The sequence below is a fragment of the Bacillus rossius genome, chromosome 3 (assembly GCF_032445375.1).
Source record: "Bacillus rossius redtenbacheri isolate Brsri chromosome 3, Brsri_v3, whole genome shotgun sequence".
In the NCBI taxonomy this organism is placed as follows: domain Eukaryota; kingdom Metazoa; phylum Arthropoda; class Insecta; order Phasmatodea; family Bacillidae; genus Bacillus; species Bacillus rossius.
The window spans coordinates 115,784,514-115,801,411 of record NC_086332.1 but is presented as its reverse complement, the minus strand read 5'-3'; the positions used below and the strand labels follow the sequence as shown (position 1 = coordinate 115,801,411).

At 41.3% G+C, this 16,898-nt stretch overlaps 1 protein-coding gene across 1 annotated transcript in view; it reads right to left on the bottom strand.

Moving 5' to 3' along the window:
* LOC134531366 (transcription factor 23-like) overlaps nt 1-16,898 on the bottom strand; it is a 105,365-nt gene that overhangs the window by 60,261 nt on the left and 28,206 nt on the right. Inside the window, exon 2 of the mRNA XM_063367067.1 lies at nt 9,834-10,125. Coding sequence (XP_063223137.1) covers nt 9,834-10,125 — 292 coding nt within the window. The remainder of the gene's footprint in view (nt 1-9,833; nt 10,126-16,898) is intronic.

Below are 16,898 nucleotides of genomic sequence, written 5' to 3'. Positions count from 1 at the left end.
TACTCTTGTAAGTCGTTGTGAGAATATCCTTTAGGTTCCCTGCGAAACAGCAATTCGTACAGACCCGGAGTCCCGCGCGTTTTGAACTCTGCTACGCGCACGATGTTTCCTGGTAGAAAGTCTATTTCTTTAGCACCGAGGAACCACTTATTATGTTTTCTGTACACTCCGTAGGTCGTGTCATTATTCCGGCTCGTAAACGATGTCAGGTATGGTCGGACCATTGCATTAACTTGATGTCCCTTTTTCGGTATTTTTTTCTTGTGCATGGACTCTGTACTTGTTAAGTCCTCTTCTTCTCGATCTGGTTCATACTTTCTCTTCTTTACAGTCGGCATTTCATCTTCAACTTCTGTCTTCACAATGAAGGCTGGTTCTTCCTTGTTTTTAAGTTCGTCGAGGCGACTAGTGATTGGTTTAAATATCTCCTCATTTTCCATCTCACGTGCAAGTCTGGTTCGTCTAGCAAGTAAATATTTTTCACGAACAGACTGTATAGCACTGGCCAGGTCCGACATTGTACTGGCTGAAAACTTATTGCAAGACCTCCTTATATACTTTTTTATTCGTTCGCAGAAACTTCTTTCTTGTGTTTGGCCAAATCTGAATTTGTTGACGATTGAGATAGTGATGCTTTCAGACTACTTTGAAAAGTCCTCAGATCGTCACGTCTTTGTGCATTCGATACTTCGATCATGTCGCGAATGCGAGAATCCGAAGCTTCCACGCGCTGGTCTATGGCTACGAGGTACTCAAGAAATTCCTTTTTCACCCCGTCTACTTTTTGAGCCAGTAGCGAAATGTATTTGCGGATATCGTCGTCATGAGACTTGAGAGCAGTACGTAAGTCTCGACTGCTACGACCGAATTTCGAAATGCTATGACTCATGTTTGGTGATAAACTGATCGAAACCTCGTCTGTACCTGCCCTTATATAGAGGCCAGTCTTTGACTATAACTAGGAATCCGTGTTCTTCTTTCCAACACAAGGAGCACATGTCTTTGAATTCCTGGAATGTCATGTCGGTGTTTACGTGATCATCATAAGCGTGGCGTAAATTAAGTTCGTCCATGCGAAACAAAACTATGACATTTGCGTTGTCTCGTAGGAGATGTTTTGGAATACGACTGTACGTCTGACACAGGTAAACGCAGTCTACCTTGGCGTGTCTGCCCATGGAAAAGTACTCTTGTATTATGCCTTGTTTCTCGCACATTACATCGTCGAAAACAAACACGGAATTGGCTTTTGCTTCGCTTGGAGGTACAACATCGGTATTATCGCTAAACGGAAAATACTCCAGACCATCCACCGAGCGTAGAACGGCGGCCAAGCGCTGGTACTTTGGCTGTTGCAACGACTTGGAATACAAGTAAACGTTCTCGAACCGAAGACCATTTGGTTCCTCCAGTAAACTCAGTAAAACACACGTCTTGCCGCAGTTTGACGGTCCCGCTATGATGCAACGTACGGTGGACGGTAATAATATACCATGTCGTGATTCACGCGCACTAAATACATCGTCTTGCGTAATGCACACTGGCAAACACACGTCTTGCTTGACGACCTGCATTGTACTAAAGTAATTGTATAAAATCAAACACATTTATACTTTCTGGTCAGTTGTGCGTAATGACTCGAAGAGGTAAGAACAAAAACACATCGGTGCGGGACTCGTAAACTCGCTGATAAACAACCTACCATTCGAGCTACACATTCCCGGCTACAGATTTTGCGGCCCCGGGACTAAACTAGCGAAAAGGTTAGCTCGCGGTGACGTGGGCATTAATTCTCTCGACGAAAAGTGCAAGCAGCACGATATCGCATATTCATTAAGCAAGGATCTGGAATCCAGGCACCGGGCCGACGAGACATTGGCACAGGAAGCCGAAGATATAAGTAAATCGTCGAACGCGGGACTAGGAGAGAAAATCGCAGCGTGGGGCGTATCTAAGATCATGAAGGCAAAGACGAAATTAGGACTGGGCGCTCGTCGAGCCGGCTCCATCAAGTCAAAGACTAACTCGCGCAAGACCAAACGCAAGATCGGTGCAGGTGTGCAAAAAGCCAAGCAAAAATTACAGACTCTCGACAAGAAGATTATAGGAGGATTTCTTCCTTTGCTTTTGCCTGCATTGGGTGCTCTCGGAGGCCTTATCGGTGCAACGAGCGGTATAGTGCGGGCAGTCAACACTTCGAAGAATGAGCGCAAGCAGTTAAAGGAGCACAGCGACACAATGCCAGCATGGAAGCCATTGCCATCGGTAAAAAAAACGGTGCAGGACTCTACTTACGACCTCACAAGACAGGCCGAGGCATGAAAAAGAAACGAATGAAAAAATCCTAAGTTCTTTGCCGAAACGACCGCTCACCAACGTAGATTTAATAAAGTACGCACGCAAACTTAAAATAGCAAATTTCCGCGGCGTGTTTATGCGAGACACTTTGCCCAGCAAGCCAAAGACACGTGAGTGCGCCATAATTAATTTAGACACGTCGGCGGGTCGAGGCACGCACTGGGTAGCCTATGTAAAGACTGGAAACATGGCCGAGTACTACGACAGTTTCGGTAATTTACGCCCTCCGCCAGAACTTAGGTTGTACCTGGGCCGGTCCACTACGTTGTTTTACAATTACGAAACGGAACAGAGGCCAAATCAAACAAACTGCGGACACTTGTGTCTTCGCTTTTTAACAAACAAAAATTAGCTGACCAATAAAAATTGCTACTTAAAGGTTGTGCAGTGACGATAATTTATTAGTCATGTCGATAACACTTACCTTGACAGGTCACGCATCTGAGCTGCGGGCGGTTCATTTCTTGCCTCTGGATTTAGACGGAGAATGGTGTATCGGACTCGTAGATTTTCAAACGTATAATGCCATACCGAACATCGACGAGGAAAACTGCAAGATCTGCTTCCTGAAAAGCGATGGGACCGCTCATGAAATACAGTTACCTGTTGGCTCTTACGAAATAGATGACATTGCAAATTACATCAGGGATATGTTACCACAGGATGTAGACTTTCAACTGCGTGGAAATCCAAACACTCAAAAAAGCATTCTAACATGCAGTGAAAATGTCGACTTTACGAAACCTGGGACCATAGGTACGATGCTCGGATTCGAATCAAAGGTGTATGGTACAGGAAGAACGTACGAATCTACGCGCGCAGTAAACATTTTGCCTGTGAATGTCATAAGAATAAACTGTAATTTGGCAAGTGGAACGTATCTCAACGGAAGACTAAGCAACATGCTGCACGAGTTTTCGCCGATGGTCCCGCCAGGATATAAACTGGTAGAAGTACCGCAAAGTATCATTTACGTTCCAGTCGTCGTGAAGTGCGCACACGAAGTCGTCGTCCGAATCGTTGACCAGCGAGGACGATTGGTGAATTTTCAAGACAAGGAAATTACATTACGTCTGCACTTGAAGTGATGGGTATAAAGTTCGTAACACCGAACAATTATAAAAGAAAACGTATTGCCGTGAATAAGAACAGTTCTCTACCAGACATCGGTGCGTTAACACCTGACAACATAAAGTATCTCCTTAGTATTGGACAAGTGCCGAATAAATATGGAAGACGAAATCCTCAACGTGGAAGATCCGGTCATTTTTGATGACAGCATTACGAAAATGGAATTGCACGAGTACCAGCCTTTCCTGCTCGGACCGTACGCACTACCATCGGAAGTACGCATTGCTGTACAGCATCAGGATATTTGTACTTTACCTTCGCAGTCATTTCTACGTATAAGAGGCACGCTTACAAAAGCGGATGGTACGCATCCGACAACGACATCAATATCCTGCAATGGTATTCTTCACCTAATCGAGCGCATTACTTATGTACTCAATGGTGTCGAGGTAGACCAGACGAGAGATGTAGGCATAACATCTGCTATGAAAAATTACCTTTCACTCACGCCAAATGAACTGTCTGCTGCAAAGATGGCCGGTTGGGCTCTCGAGGATGAATATAAGCTTCCGGTTTATGCCGAAGGGAAGTTCGAAGTTTGTGTTCCTCTGCCCATGCTTCTTGGATTCGCTGAGGACTACAAGCATATAATCATTAATTCGAAACAAGAGCTTGTACTGCTTCTAGCCAACACGCACATTAATGCAATTGTCGCCGCTGCAGAAAACCCCCAAGATGTCTCGCTAACACTACAGTCTATCGAGTGGATGCTGCCCCACATCCAAGTGAGCACTGTTGAGCGAGTCAAGATGTTGAAGAACATAGAAAATGGCAAGAACTTCGATGTGCCATTCCGATCCTGGAGCCTGGAAACTTATCCTGGCTTGCCTCATAGTCAGCGTATCAATTGGATAGTAAAGTCCAGCTTCGCTACGGAAAAACCAAGATACATCATCATTGGACTTCAGACCGAAAGACAGCTCAATGCAGGAGTAAGTCGCTCCGTATTCGATAACTGTCAAATACGCAATGTAAAAATATTTTTAAACAGCGAAAGTTATCCGTACGTTGACATGAACATGGATTTTGAAAGTGGAAGATTTCTTCTAGCATATCAAATGTACGCCAAGTTTCAGCAAGCTTACTATGGGCGGATACAGTCACCGATACTGAGTCCCGACAGTTTCAAGAACAAGGCGCCGTTAATGGTGTTTGACGTTTCCAAACAGGATGATCGAATAAATTCAAACATCATCGACTGTAGGATCGAGATAACGACTAGCGGAAATATTCCGCCAAACACCTATGCTTTTTGTCTGATACTTCACGATCGGCTTGCATCATACAATTGTCGAGACAAACTTGTGAAAATTCTGACATAAATACCGTTTCGTTTTCTATGATAATTTAGTTATAACCGAGCATTGCTAGCCACAAGATGTACTGCAACCTGCAAGGTTTCCAGAGTCAAAATGGATTCGTGCTCAAGGAAATTAGCGTCACCTCCGGAGACAAGACTCGAACCCGCAGCTTCCGACCTCCGAATCCGTGGAAACTACTAGACGAAAAAAGTAAACGGTCGAATGAATGGCTATGTAAATATTATCATGGACTAGAGTGGGACGAAGGAAAAATTCCGTACCACCAAGTGAAAAACACTATTGAAGATTTACTACTGCAAAACGAAATAATCTACGTTGCCGGACCTGAACAGAAGAAATGGCTACGAGAACTGTGTGACGTCGGAGCAGCTGAAATTGTGGATATACAGACCGACTACGGCTGTCCTTCCCTGCGCAAGCTTAGTGCAATATACGCCGTGCAGATACGTGACAAGTTTGAACGTGTCTGTGCCTGTACAAACTCGCAGCTAATGCAGAAATGGCACACTCAATGTTAGTAGGAGCCTGCATATATAAATGGCGTACCTATGTACGTGCCTTCAGTTGACGTTCGGCCTGCAAGAAGATGTTTACGTTTCATCCTGCTAACGTGTACGTGTGCGCAAGACCTAGCTTCAGCAGTGTCGAGTACAGCTACTGGGATTCCGGGTATCTACGTACATATACAGAAACCTGTGATGGAGGCGCTCAGCATTGGCGGTTTGCGCACTTTCCTGTGTCCTACGAACCGACTCAGCAGCTGGTAGCTTGTTGCGAACCTGGAAACTGTGCCGTCTATCACATGAGGCCACACACAATCCTTCCTGCAAGCATCGCTGAGGTAGTCGCCTCGTCTGCATGTGCAACACCAAACATGGACGTGTTGCAACCTGTTGCGACCTGTGATGCATCTACGCAGACGTCCAAACGGTGTGCGTCTCGTCGTCGCAGTTCAGGCAGTGAATCTGTCCCAACTAGCACTGAGCCAAAGCCCAGGCGTAGACGTGGTCACAGACGTCATCGACCATGTCTTGTCGGAGTTGTCAACGTCACAGAAGATGACCAGCTGGAAACCTGTGTTCCTGATCCTGTGGCCTGCGAACCAGTTGGAACCGGAGTCAACGAACCAGTTGGAACCGGAGTCAACGAGTCAGTTCGTGCGGCATTAAAGACTTTGCTTGTGAAAATGCTTGATTCCTTAACCTAATATGTATTTGTGTACTCTTTATAAATAAATGTGCAAAACTTGAACTCGTGTGTTTTTATTTCTACAATTTTTAGGTACCTAATAAAAAAATAATTTTAAATACAGACATTATTTTGACTCATGTAGTATACCAGTAGACCGCGGGTATATAAGCGAGGTTCGGACGACTGGACCCGCAGTTCACCTCTGGCCGCGGTGCAGTACGGACGTGCTCTCTCATTAAGTATCGTGACATTTAGTTATGTTGACCGGAATAAACTGTCTACCGTCAGCAGCGGGGACCTCGATGGCAGCAACGATGATGGAGTCGGAGATCCTGATACCGACTGCAGAGGAGACCACGGCAGCGGAGAACTCAATGGCTGAGGTGCCGACAGCTGTGAAGATCCCGATACCGACTGCAGAGAAGACAACGATATGTGCTGTTCCATCATCAGCTGAAGTTTCATCATCTGCATTCCAGACATCGATTAATGAAGAGCATACATCGCATCAATGCAAATATTGTGGTGCATCAATAACCTGCAGTAGGTCTCTGACAATCTCTCGAGAGACATATAAGTGCGACAAATGCGATAAGGTTTTTTTCGCATTGTAACAGTCTGGATAGTCACAATATTATGTGCATAGGAAACGAATCAAGTGATAGTATGCTTCCATACCATCAGACATCATCATTTATTGCCTTACCTGAGGCGATAGTCAACAAAAGAGCAGTAGTCAATTGCCAAAACTTCAAGGACCAGTTTTGTTTTAAATGGAGTATTTTGGCAAGATTTGTCGAGGGAAGTCATCAAAACCGTGTTGATAAGAGGTATTATGCTTTGGAGAATAAGTACAACTTCGATGGACTGTGCTATCCGCCGCCGTTAAATCAGATAAAAGTTTTTGAGAAAAATAACCCTGAAGTCTCAGTTAATGTGTATGCGCTAAATGAGGATAATAAAGTGTGTCCGATTCGTGTAACCAAACAAGAAAGAAAAAATCATTTCGATTTGTTGCTTGTGACAAATGAAAGCGGTTCTGCACACTACTGCTACATCAAAAACTTCTCCCGACTTGTGAGACCCCAGGTTACAAAACATCAACAGAAGATTTATATGTGTAAGATGTGCTTTAAGTATTTCGCTAATCGACCTCGAAAATCAGGACTCACAGCTATACAGTGTCTTGAACAGCACAAGATTAAATGCGGAAATAAATCTTAACCAAGTTTTTAGTAATTTGTCTGTGTATTTTTTTGTACTTGTAGTAGTGTATTGAATTTATGTAATAAATTTTTTTTAAAAGAACTTGTGGTGTTTTTATTTTCTCAAACCTAACACTTTTTTAGTATTTTTTAAATTAAAGTTGTTTTGTATCGGCCAGGGATCGAACCAAGGGCCTAAGTCGATCTAATCAATCAGTATATGGATTACAAATTTATTTAATGATTTCTGAACTATTTCCCGGATCTCTAGCATTAAAATTACACATTTCCAATATGGTGGTCTTGATGTCTGATAGGATGGTGGTCGTAGAGGATTTAGAGTCTCTTTACGAATGTTGAACATGGTTTATTTAAATTATTTTTTTTACATAAGATTAAACATTATTGCAACGATCGGGTATCGAACCGAGGACGGGAATCGATCGAATCAATATGTAAATTAATGAGTGATTTATTTAATGAATTTTGGAACTTTTCCCGAATTTCTAGCTAAATAATTACGGATTTTCAAGATGGCGGCCAAATGACAAGATGGCGGGTGTCACAGCAATAATAAATGATTACTGCACTCTAGCGGATACGAATTAAACTAACATGTCATCGGCGCACTCTAGCCGACGATACAATGATGATGACTTCCAGCATCGAAGACAAGATGGCGGCCATGACGTCATACTAGATGATGATAAAAAGTGGTGGGAGTCAGTCTGCCAGCACCCACCACGGGGGGAAGGATCGGTCGTCATTTTTATTTTTTTGCACTCGTCGGGTTCGAACCGAGGACTCCGAGCTCCGTGTCGTTAACGTATGTTTTTTAAATATTTTTTATTAAAATTTTATTAATTGAATTTTTTTATAAATTTTAAATTTTTTCATTAAAATCGGGTAATAAAAAAGTTAAAGATGGCGGGCGTAACGGAAACTGCAGCGGTGACGTCATAATCCTATAAATGGCTTAACGTTGGCTTGAGTTAAGGATGCTTAAGCTAGTTTTAGGAATTTTAAGCCGCTGGGATTTTTAAGGAATAAAACGGGAAATTTTCCCTCGAAACGGGAATTTTTCCCTCGAAAACGGGAATTTTTTTTCTTAAAACAGGTAATTTTGAGTCATTTTGAGGCATTTTTGAGGAATTTTGAGGAATTTTTGCCGCCGTGACGTCACAATCCAAGATGGCGGACGACAATCTTCAATCCACCGCCTGAGGCCTGTTTCCGGACCGGCCAAGCTATACTACTATTATTTTCCCCTTTTTAAAATATACACCAAGAAAGCTCTAACTCAATCTAGAAATGTACCCTCCTTTATTTAAACTAACCTAAGATAAGTCAGACAAGATAAAGACAGCTTAAATTTAACACTGTTTCTTTCATTCTAATACCAGGTAATATATATTGTAATGTAAACACCAATTTTATGCATAAATAAAATATGACACACACTACATAATTATTTGTATACAAACGGTAACTCTCAAATTTTGTATCATGGTTACGGGAACAAAACGAAAATAAAATAATTTAGCAAAATAGATTAAAGCTTACTGAGGCTACATAAACAAATATAAAATAAAATAAAAATAAATCTTAAAATGGCTGAAACAGCTGTTTAAGAGCATATTATGATCATACGTGAATACAACATACTGTCACTATGCCAAATATTCTACGCGTGTAGCAGAGGCGTGAAATACCAAATATTAGCCAGCAGTATCACAAAGTCGCTGGCAGGTGCGGTATGCTCTAAAAGCAATATGTGAAAACTCCATAAAGCGGGAAAGCTGGAAGAGGACAATATAAGGAACGTGAAGAGGAGGGCAGAGAAGAGGAAGCAGGTTGTATGGTTTATGTCCTCGTTGACAGTGATGGCATGCAGGTGTGCAAGCAGGAAGAAAGGTAGCAAACACCTACCAGGTCGATCAGATACTGCTGAAGACATCAGTGAGCATAGCGCACCTGTGCACAAACAAGAAGGTAGGTAGTATAAACCTACCAGGCTGAGCAGTTAGGTGAATGGTGACATGTCTTCATCAGTGATTACAGTGAACAGTGTGCAAGGAAGAAGGCAGGTGGGGGGAGACCTTCAAAGATAAGCAGATATTTGGTTAGTGACCTGTCTTCATGAGTGAGTATAGAAAATGGGTTCACATAGAAGAAGGTAGGTGTAGTAAATCTAGCAGGATGAACAACTAGGTGGACATTGACTTGTCTTCATCAGTGAGTATAGCTCAAGGGTTGTCAAAGAGGAAGGTAAGTGAGGGATGCCTACGAGGATGAACAGTTACGTTGATATTGAGACTTGTCTTCATTTGTGAGTTTAGTGCATAAGTGTACATGGCATGGAAAAAGGTAGGTGGGGATACCTACTAAGATGAACAGTTAGGTGGATATTGACTTATATTCATCAGTGAGTTTAGCGCATGGGTGCACACGGTAGATGTTAATTAGGGGATACCTACAGGATGAATGAACAGTTAGCTGGATATTGACTTGTCTTCATCAGTGAGTATAGCTGAAGGGGGCGCTAGGAGGAAGGTTTGCGAGGCAGACCTGCTAGGTTGAACACTGACAGTGGGTCTGGCGCACGGGTGCAGGCCGGGAGACGTACCAGGGTGAGCGGGTGGGCGGACGGCTGCACGTCCTCGTCCGTGAGGATGGCGCGCAGGTGGGCGATGTAGCTGGTGGCCAGCCGCAAGGTGTCCAGCTTGGACAGCTTGGTGTCGGCGGGCACCCAGGGCAGCGTGGTCTTGAGGCGGCAGAAGGCCTTGCTGAGCACGCGCATGCGCGCCCTCTCGCGCGCGTTGGCCGCGTTGCGCTGCTGCGGCCGCTCGTCTTGGCGCGCGCGGCGCGGGGGGGAGCCCGTGTGCGGCCGGCGGCGGCGCGGCATGTCTGAACCTGCGCTGCGCCGCACCACGTCCCGTCTTGCGCTTCAGGCACTGCTATATTTCCTTACATTATACATGTATAATTTAGTTTATAAATATCCTTTACAAAAATTTTCTCAGAAATATCTCAAATCACTATTTTATACTATCGTTCCTGAAAAAAAAGTCCCAATCTTCGTCTAAAAAATTTAACCGATATATTGAATTTTTAAATAATGTTTTTCTCTTCATTATATGATATCATTTCTAGTTTTAAAAAAATTGCCTAACATTCCACTTATACAATAAATACGAGTTTTTTTTAAGTAAACATAAGCGCATGCTAGATGTAAAAGAGACTAGTAGCAGTCACAAATAATCGTGATTTAGTGAGTGTTACCTATATTTCCTATCAAACAAAGTGAGTGTGTGCAAATGATGTAAATAAATCAAGAGACTCTCATCAATACGGCCAGGGTTTGATTCCCGGTGCTCTCAAACTCGGAGTTTTTGCAACTGGGAAACGTGGCGGATGTCTCTGTACAGCCGATGTACACCGAATACTTTCATGCATTATTCATCTCTTAGTGATTTCATTCGGACCAAAAATATATCTTTAGTTCTTAAATTATTATATTTGTAGAAATCTTTAACGTATAAGTTACGTATTTAAAACAGATAAGGAACAGAAACTCTATATAGCCTTCCATGTAGCATAGGTTTACTGTACTTAGCAGCTAGCAGTGTAATGAATATTGAGATTTTGAAAATTGCTACAACATACTCCAGTTCAATATATAATGATTAACCAATTCTTTTTACTATTTACATTATAATGTGTAGCTTGAGCTTTGTAGAGTATACTTTCCAGTATTGTTGTTAGGTTTATATGTAGGTACCAAAAGTATTGTATTTGGCGTAGGTGTTGTAAATAATCTGTTTACGTAATTTTATTTATCTTCTAAGGGTAACAGCTACTTGTACCAATGAAAGAACAGAAACACAATGAAAAAAATTAATTACATGGATATGTTGATTAAAATACTTTAATGCAAATATAAAACTAAATGTCATGAACGCTATTTTATATCCCTTATTTGTAAAAACGTGTACGATCGGTTGAGCCTGATTAATACAAACTAGAGCTGGAACCAACTTAAATAATTCATATTAGTGTTAATACATGACGCTAGATATATTAATATAATTTTGTTTTATGGCGCAAGGACGCATAATTAATTAAAAAATAACTAAAAATTACTAAATCTTTTAAACCTAAACGTACTGTGGATGATTTAAAACTTGTGGAAAATTCCATTCCGTGAACACGTATTTGAATGATGTTTACTTTAATTGTACAGGCAGACTCACAACAATCTTGAAGGTTAGTTTCCTTACAAAGAAGACTTCAAACTTTCTTTTTATGTTCACGTTAGTTCGTTTGGTTATACTCTTTATGGTCATGAGTCAAAAAGTACCTCTCAGCTGTAGAATTATCGAATCCCGTATATATACAACCCATCTGTGAGAACTAGAAGTTAATGAAAAATAACTCTTGTCACGGGTTTTACTAAAGACATAGGAAAACCCTAACAAGGAGGAAAAAGAACGTTTGCGGGTGGTTCTGAAATTAGTTGCTAAGTTAAGTTAATTCCAATAACAATTTATTGACAAACTCAATAACACAAACAAGTACTTCATTGATTCTCAAACTGACATAAAAAGTAAATAAGTCGGGTTCTTGTGGAGTTGAACTTCCGATACAAGATCCCACTATAACACAATACATATGAATTAACTCTCTGTGATGGATTCTTGAAACAATAAAAAAAAACAATAGCCTTAATTCTGGCGAGCCGTTAGCTCGTCAACGCCAACGACCGAAAAGCCGTCAATCTAAACTACTAAGGCTAGGAAACATACAAAGTCACACTGAACATTCATAATCTTAATATTACTAGTAACATAAATTACGATCGTTAATACAATTGGTTACAATTATTTACACACAACCATTGGTGTAACATAGTCTCTGTTTATGCGGTTCTGTTTTCTGTTACTCTTCCGCCGCTACCAAGTAAAGCTGTCTGCACATCGCCGCAATAACGCACAAGTTCTTATCCTGCTCGCTGTCTCTTGTGTCCGCAAATAGTCCTGGCATACGTACTGTCTGCGGGTCGTTATGCCTACAATTCTTCGTTACCGGCGGTAGAGTTAAAGTCCGTACTGTGTTGTAATCTGGTGGTGATAGTGTCGTGATAGTGTCGGGATTGTGTCGTGATTGTGTCGTGATTGAGTCACGACACCCGCTCGCTCGGCCCTCACGGAAGTTGCTAACGCACGCCCTCTTGCCCTTAAGTCTGGACCTTGGTTTTTTAGTTAATGTCAGTTCGGAAAGATTTTATGCCTAACACAGCGACGTTTCCACATGAACTGTCTATATCCTGGGTTACAACTCGGAGAGGTCTCACCCAGTCGAAGTCTTCTCAGTCCCCGGGCGGCAGCAACTCCGTGGTGGTTGACTGTGTAGGCCGGCGAGCGGTGTCGGAGCAGCGAGGCAGCCTGCCCGCTTGATGTCCCAGTTGTTCTGCTCCTCGATTGCCGCCGTTTCCTCATATGCTCGGCCGAGAGCGTGTGACAGCGATACCAGGAACTATTATGTTCCCATAACTCTCTGCTCTTCGATTGACTTGGCGCATGCCCTTTTATACTTGTTGGCTTCCCTGACGAGCTGGAAGAAGAACAGTCTCGTCTATTCGGGGGAAGCCAGCCCATCTACCGCGCGCAGCCGACAGCGCACGAACTCGTCCGACGACGGCCGACCTCCTGCCGCGGCGTTTGAACGCCCGCGCGCTCACTGTTGCGCGGGTGGTATTCAGTGAAAAGTCAGGGGCACTATTTTGGCATGTGTACGCATGTACACACGTTACACTCTAACAATGAAGATGCAGAAGTGTCTCGATCTCTGCGGTTTTGAAATGCAGTGCCGGATGAATGCGCACAATTCCTGGGCTTCTAAATATCTGCAAATTTATTAGTTTTATTTCTTTTACAACTGTCCAATTAAATACCTATTATTTAAGTTACATCTCTATTGACCCATTATTTAACTGATACTCGTATGTCAAACATGCCAGTTGTTACAGTAAACTATCCATTTTCACTTTACTTTTCAGCCGTCTACGTAAAGCTTACAAGTACAAACACTTGCGTAAATAAATATAGTTTAAAAAACTAAAGAAACATGCTTTTAAAGATTATCAAACTAAAAAGTAAAAAATAATTTTAAAATTAAATTTATGACAATAGTATATAAGCAATACTAGTATAAATGAGAAAAAAGCTTGAGGCGCTGTGTGCCATATTTTTTGAATATTAAGCGCCCCATGCTTTTTTCTCATTTATACTAGTATTGCTTATATACTATTGTCATAAATTAAATTAAATTTTAAAATTATTTTTTACTTTTTAGTTTGATAATCTTTAAAAGCATGTTTCTTTAGTTTTTTAAACTATATTTATTTTTAACTTTTTAGTTTGATATTCTTTAAAAGCATGTTTTTTAGTTTTTTAAACTATATTTATTTTTAACTTTTTAGTTTGATATTCTTTAAAAGCATGTTTTTTTAGTTTTTTAAACTATATTTATGTATAATTATCATAGGGAAATGAGTTACCGACACTACCTATTACCATCTGAGATAACTATTTGGAGTTGCAACGTCACAAAGAAATGGTAAAGTCTCTACGAATCATTTGCAGTTAGATGTATGGATATAATATTAGAATTTACCGGGGGAAAAAAAACATTTTATTTTTCGGCGTGGCCGGGAGTAGAACCCACGAACGCAGAATCCGAAAGCTGACGTCACAGAAGTCGCGCGCCTTAGACCGCTCGGCTAACGAACGTAATGAAATGGGTGGGACATTTTACAGTGATAAGTCACTCACTCTTAGTCGAAAGAGTTACAGACGGACAGACAAACATACAGGTGAAGCTAATATAAAGCATGTAAAAAGTACATACAAACATGCGTGGTCCATAACAATACCAGTGAACATATACATATGTACTAGTCATACATACATTTGATGTTGCTTGACTTCTCGGTTGTAGTCGCGTCCAAGGCGAATATACCACCGATGTTTCGGTCTACTTTGCAGTCGCCATCATCAGAGTAGAGTTTCTTACTGAAGTTATTGCAAGTTCTCCTGCCTTTCTAATACTCTCGTCTGAGAGGGGAGTATTTCCCATTTGGCTGCAGCTGTGGGCCAATCACAGCCTTCCTCTCGTTTTGCTGGCCTGTTGGTTTGGCCAATAGGAGCTGGGCTTCTGTGATTGGCTGGGGGTGCTTGCAAATCAGTGGCCTCTTCTCTTCTGATTGATTGGGCTGTTTGGCCAATCAGAGAAGACCTATATTTTGTTAGATGCAGAGCTAGGTTTTGAGGTTTACTGAAGAATGGATCCCGTATTCTGCTTAATTTGTAGCCATCATCTCTATTTATGTTTGCTAGGTGTTATAATATTTCTACTGCATGTATTACTAGAATGTATCTTTTCCTGTATTGTCGGGTATTGGCTATGGTGTGGAATTGGTCGAAATCAATGCTGTGTCTGGTTTCCAAGCAGTGTTCTTCTATAGTTGATCATGGGTTTTCATGTGTATAGTCAACGACGTGATTTCTTTAATCCTTGTGATTTTTCACCTGCCAGTTTGTCCTAAATATGCCTTGCCACAAGAGCATGGAATCTTGTACACACCAGCTAGGTTTTCGGCTGGAGTTTTATCTTTCACAGACGTTAGATACCCCTCAGTCTTGTTTAAAGGTTTGAGATTTGTATGAATTTCACACTTCCTAAAAATTCTTGCCCTTTGGTTTGAAATAACTTTGACTTAAAAGAATGAAGGCTTTATTAGGAAGATGCTCTTTCTTTTGCTGTTGAGCTGGCTTCATGGCTTTCCTAATGTCTGATTTTAAATAACCATTTGCTTGAAGAGCACTTGTTAGATGTTTCATTTCTTCCCCAATATTGTCTTTGCAAATGGTCCTAGCTCTGTTGACCAAAGTTGAGATGACCATTCTCTTCTGGGATGGAGGCTGGTGTGAACTCGCCTGTAGGTACCTGTCTTTATGGGTTGACTTTTGTAAACCCTGTGGCTGATGTGGTTATCCTATTCTATTGCGACCAAGACATCCAGAAAAAGCAATTATCCTTTTACTTCTACCTCCATGTTCGAGTGGATGCTGTTCAGGTGTTTCAGGAAGTCTTGCAGCTTTTCTTTGTCATGGATCCAAATCACGAAGATGTCATCTACACACATGTACCAACATTTGGGTTTTAACTCGCTGGTATTTATTGCTTTCTCCTCAAATTCGGCCATAAAAATGTTGGCTAACAGGGAAAAGAGAGGTGAGCCAATGGCGGTGACTTCCTGTTGCTTGTAGATATGCCTCTTGAATGAGAAGATGGTCGAAGAAACACAGAGTTCTGTGAGCTTTACTATGTCTTTGCTCAGGTTGTCTTATTCCAGATGTGTGAGGAAAATTTTAAGGTCTTCTGGGACAGACACTTTAGTGAAGAGTGATACCACATCAAAGCTGACCAGGAGATATGTATTTTTAAGAGAAATGCTTAATAATCGATATGAAATGTACAGAATTTCCGACATGAGAGGCTGGAGTGAGTATTAAAGGTTTGATTCATCCATTGAAGTATCTAGTTGGTTCATGGGTAGGAGAGCGGATTGAACTAATTATTGGATGAAGAGGAATGTCCTTAAGTATCCTCGGAAGTCCATAGAATGTCGGGGTTCTGGCATATTTGATGATTAGATGTTTTTTGGAGTATTCGTCTAAGGTTGACTCGCGACCAATTTCTTTGCGGCTGATTCTATTTGTTGTAGTGGATTATTCTTAACTGTTGCATAAGTAGGTTCGGCAAGAAGGTTATGGATCTTTGCTTCATTATCTGAAGTATTCATTACCTCTGTCGCATTTACTTTGTCTGCCTAGAGAAGATGGCTACAGATCAAGCAGAATATGGGATCCACTTTTCAGTAAACCTCAAAACCTAGCTCTAAATCTAAAAAAAGACAGGTTACCTCTGGTTGGCCAAACTGCTCAGCCAATGAGAAGTGAAGAGGCCAATGATTTGCCAACACCCCCAGCCAATTACAGAAGCCCAGTTCCGATTGGCCAAACCAACAGGCCAACAAGTCAAAAGAAATGTTGTGATTGGCCCACAGCTGCAGTCAATCGAGAAACACTCCCTTCTCAGGCGACCATATTAAAACGGCAGGAGAACTTGTAATAAGCTCAGTAGGTAACTCTACCCTTGATGATGGCGACTGCAACGTCCACAGAAAGTTGGTGATATATTCGACTTGGACGCGGCTACAACCCAGAAGCCAAGCAACTTCAGAGAATGGTTGCGAAAGCTTGCGATCTTTATACATACTTTTGTACATAACAACACTTTAGCACTTCTACACACGATTAAATCCTACAAATAAGTTTCCTAGTATGTCAAAAAGTTGTAACATTTAGATTAATGTTTTCATATATCTAAATATTGTGATACTTCATTATTAAGTCCAAAAGGTAATTAAAATATAATTTATGATTGATTTATTATTACTTATTATTATTATTATTATTCAGATAGTGAATAACTCCACAAGCTATAAAATAATAATACTAGATATAGAACCCAGCGTTGGCTCAGCTTTATTTTCGGTAAATATATATATATATATATATATATATTAAGAAAGATGGAAATAGTGTTTTCTAAATCAAGAGCAGAC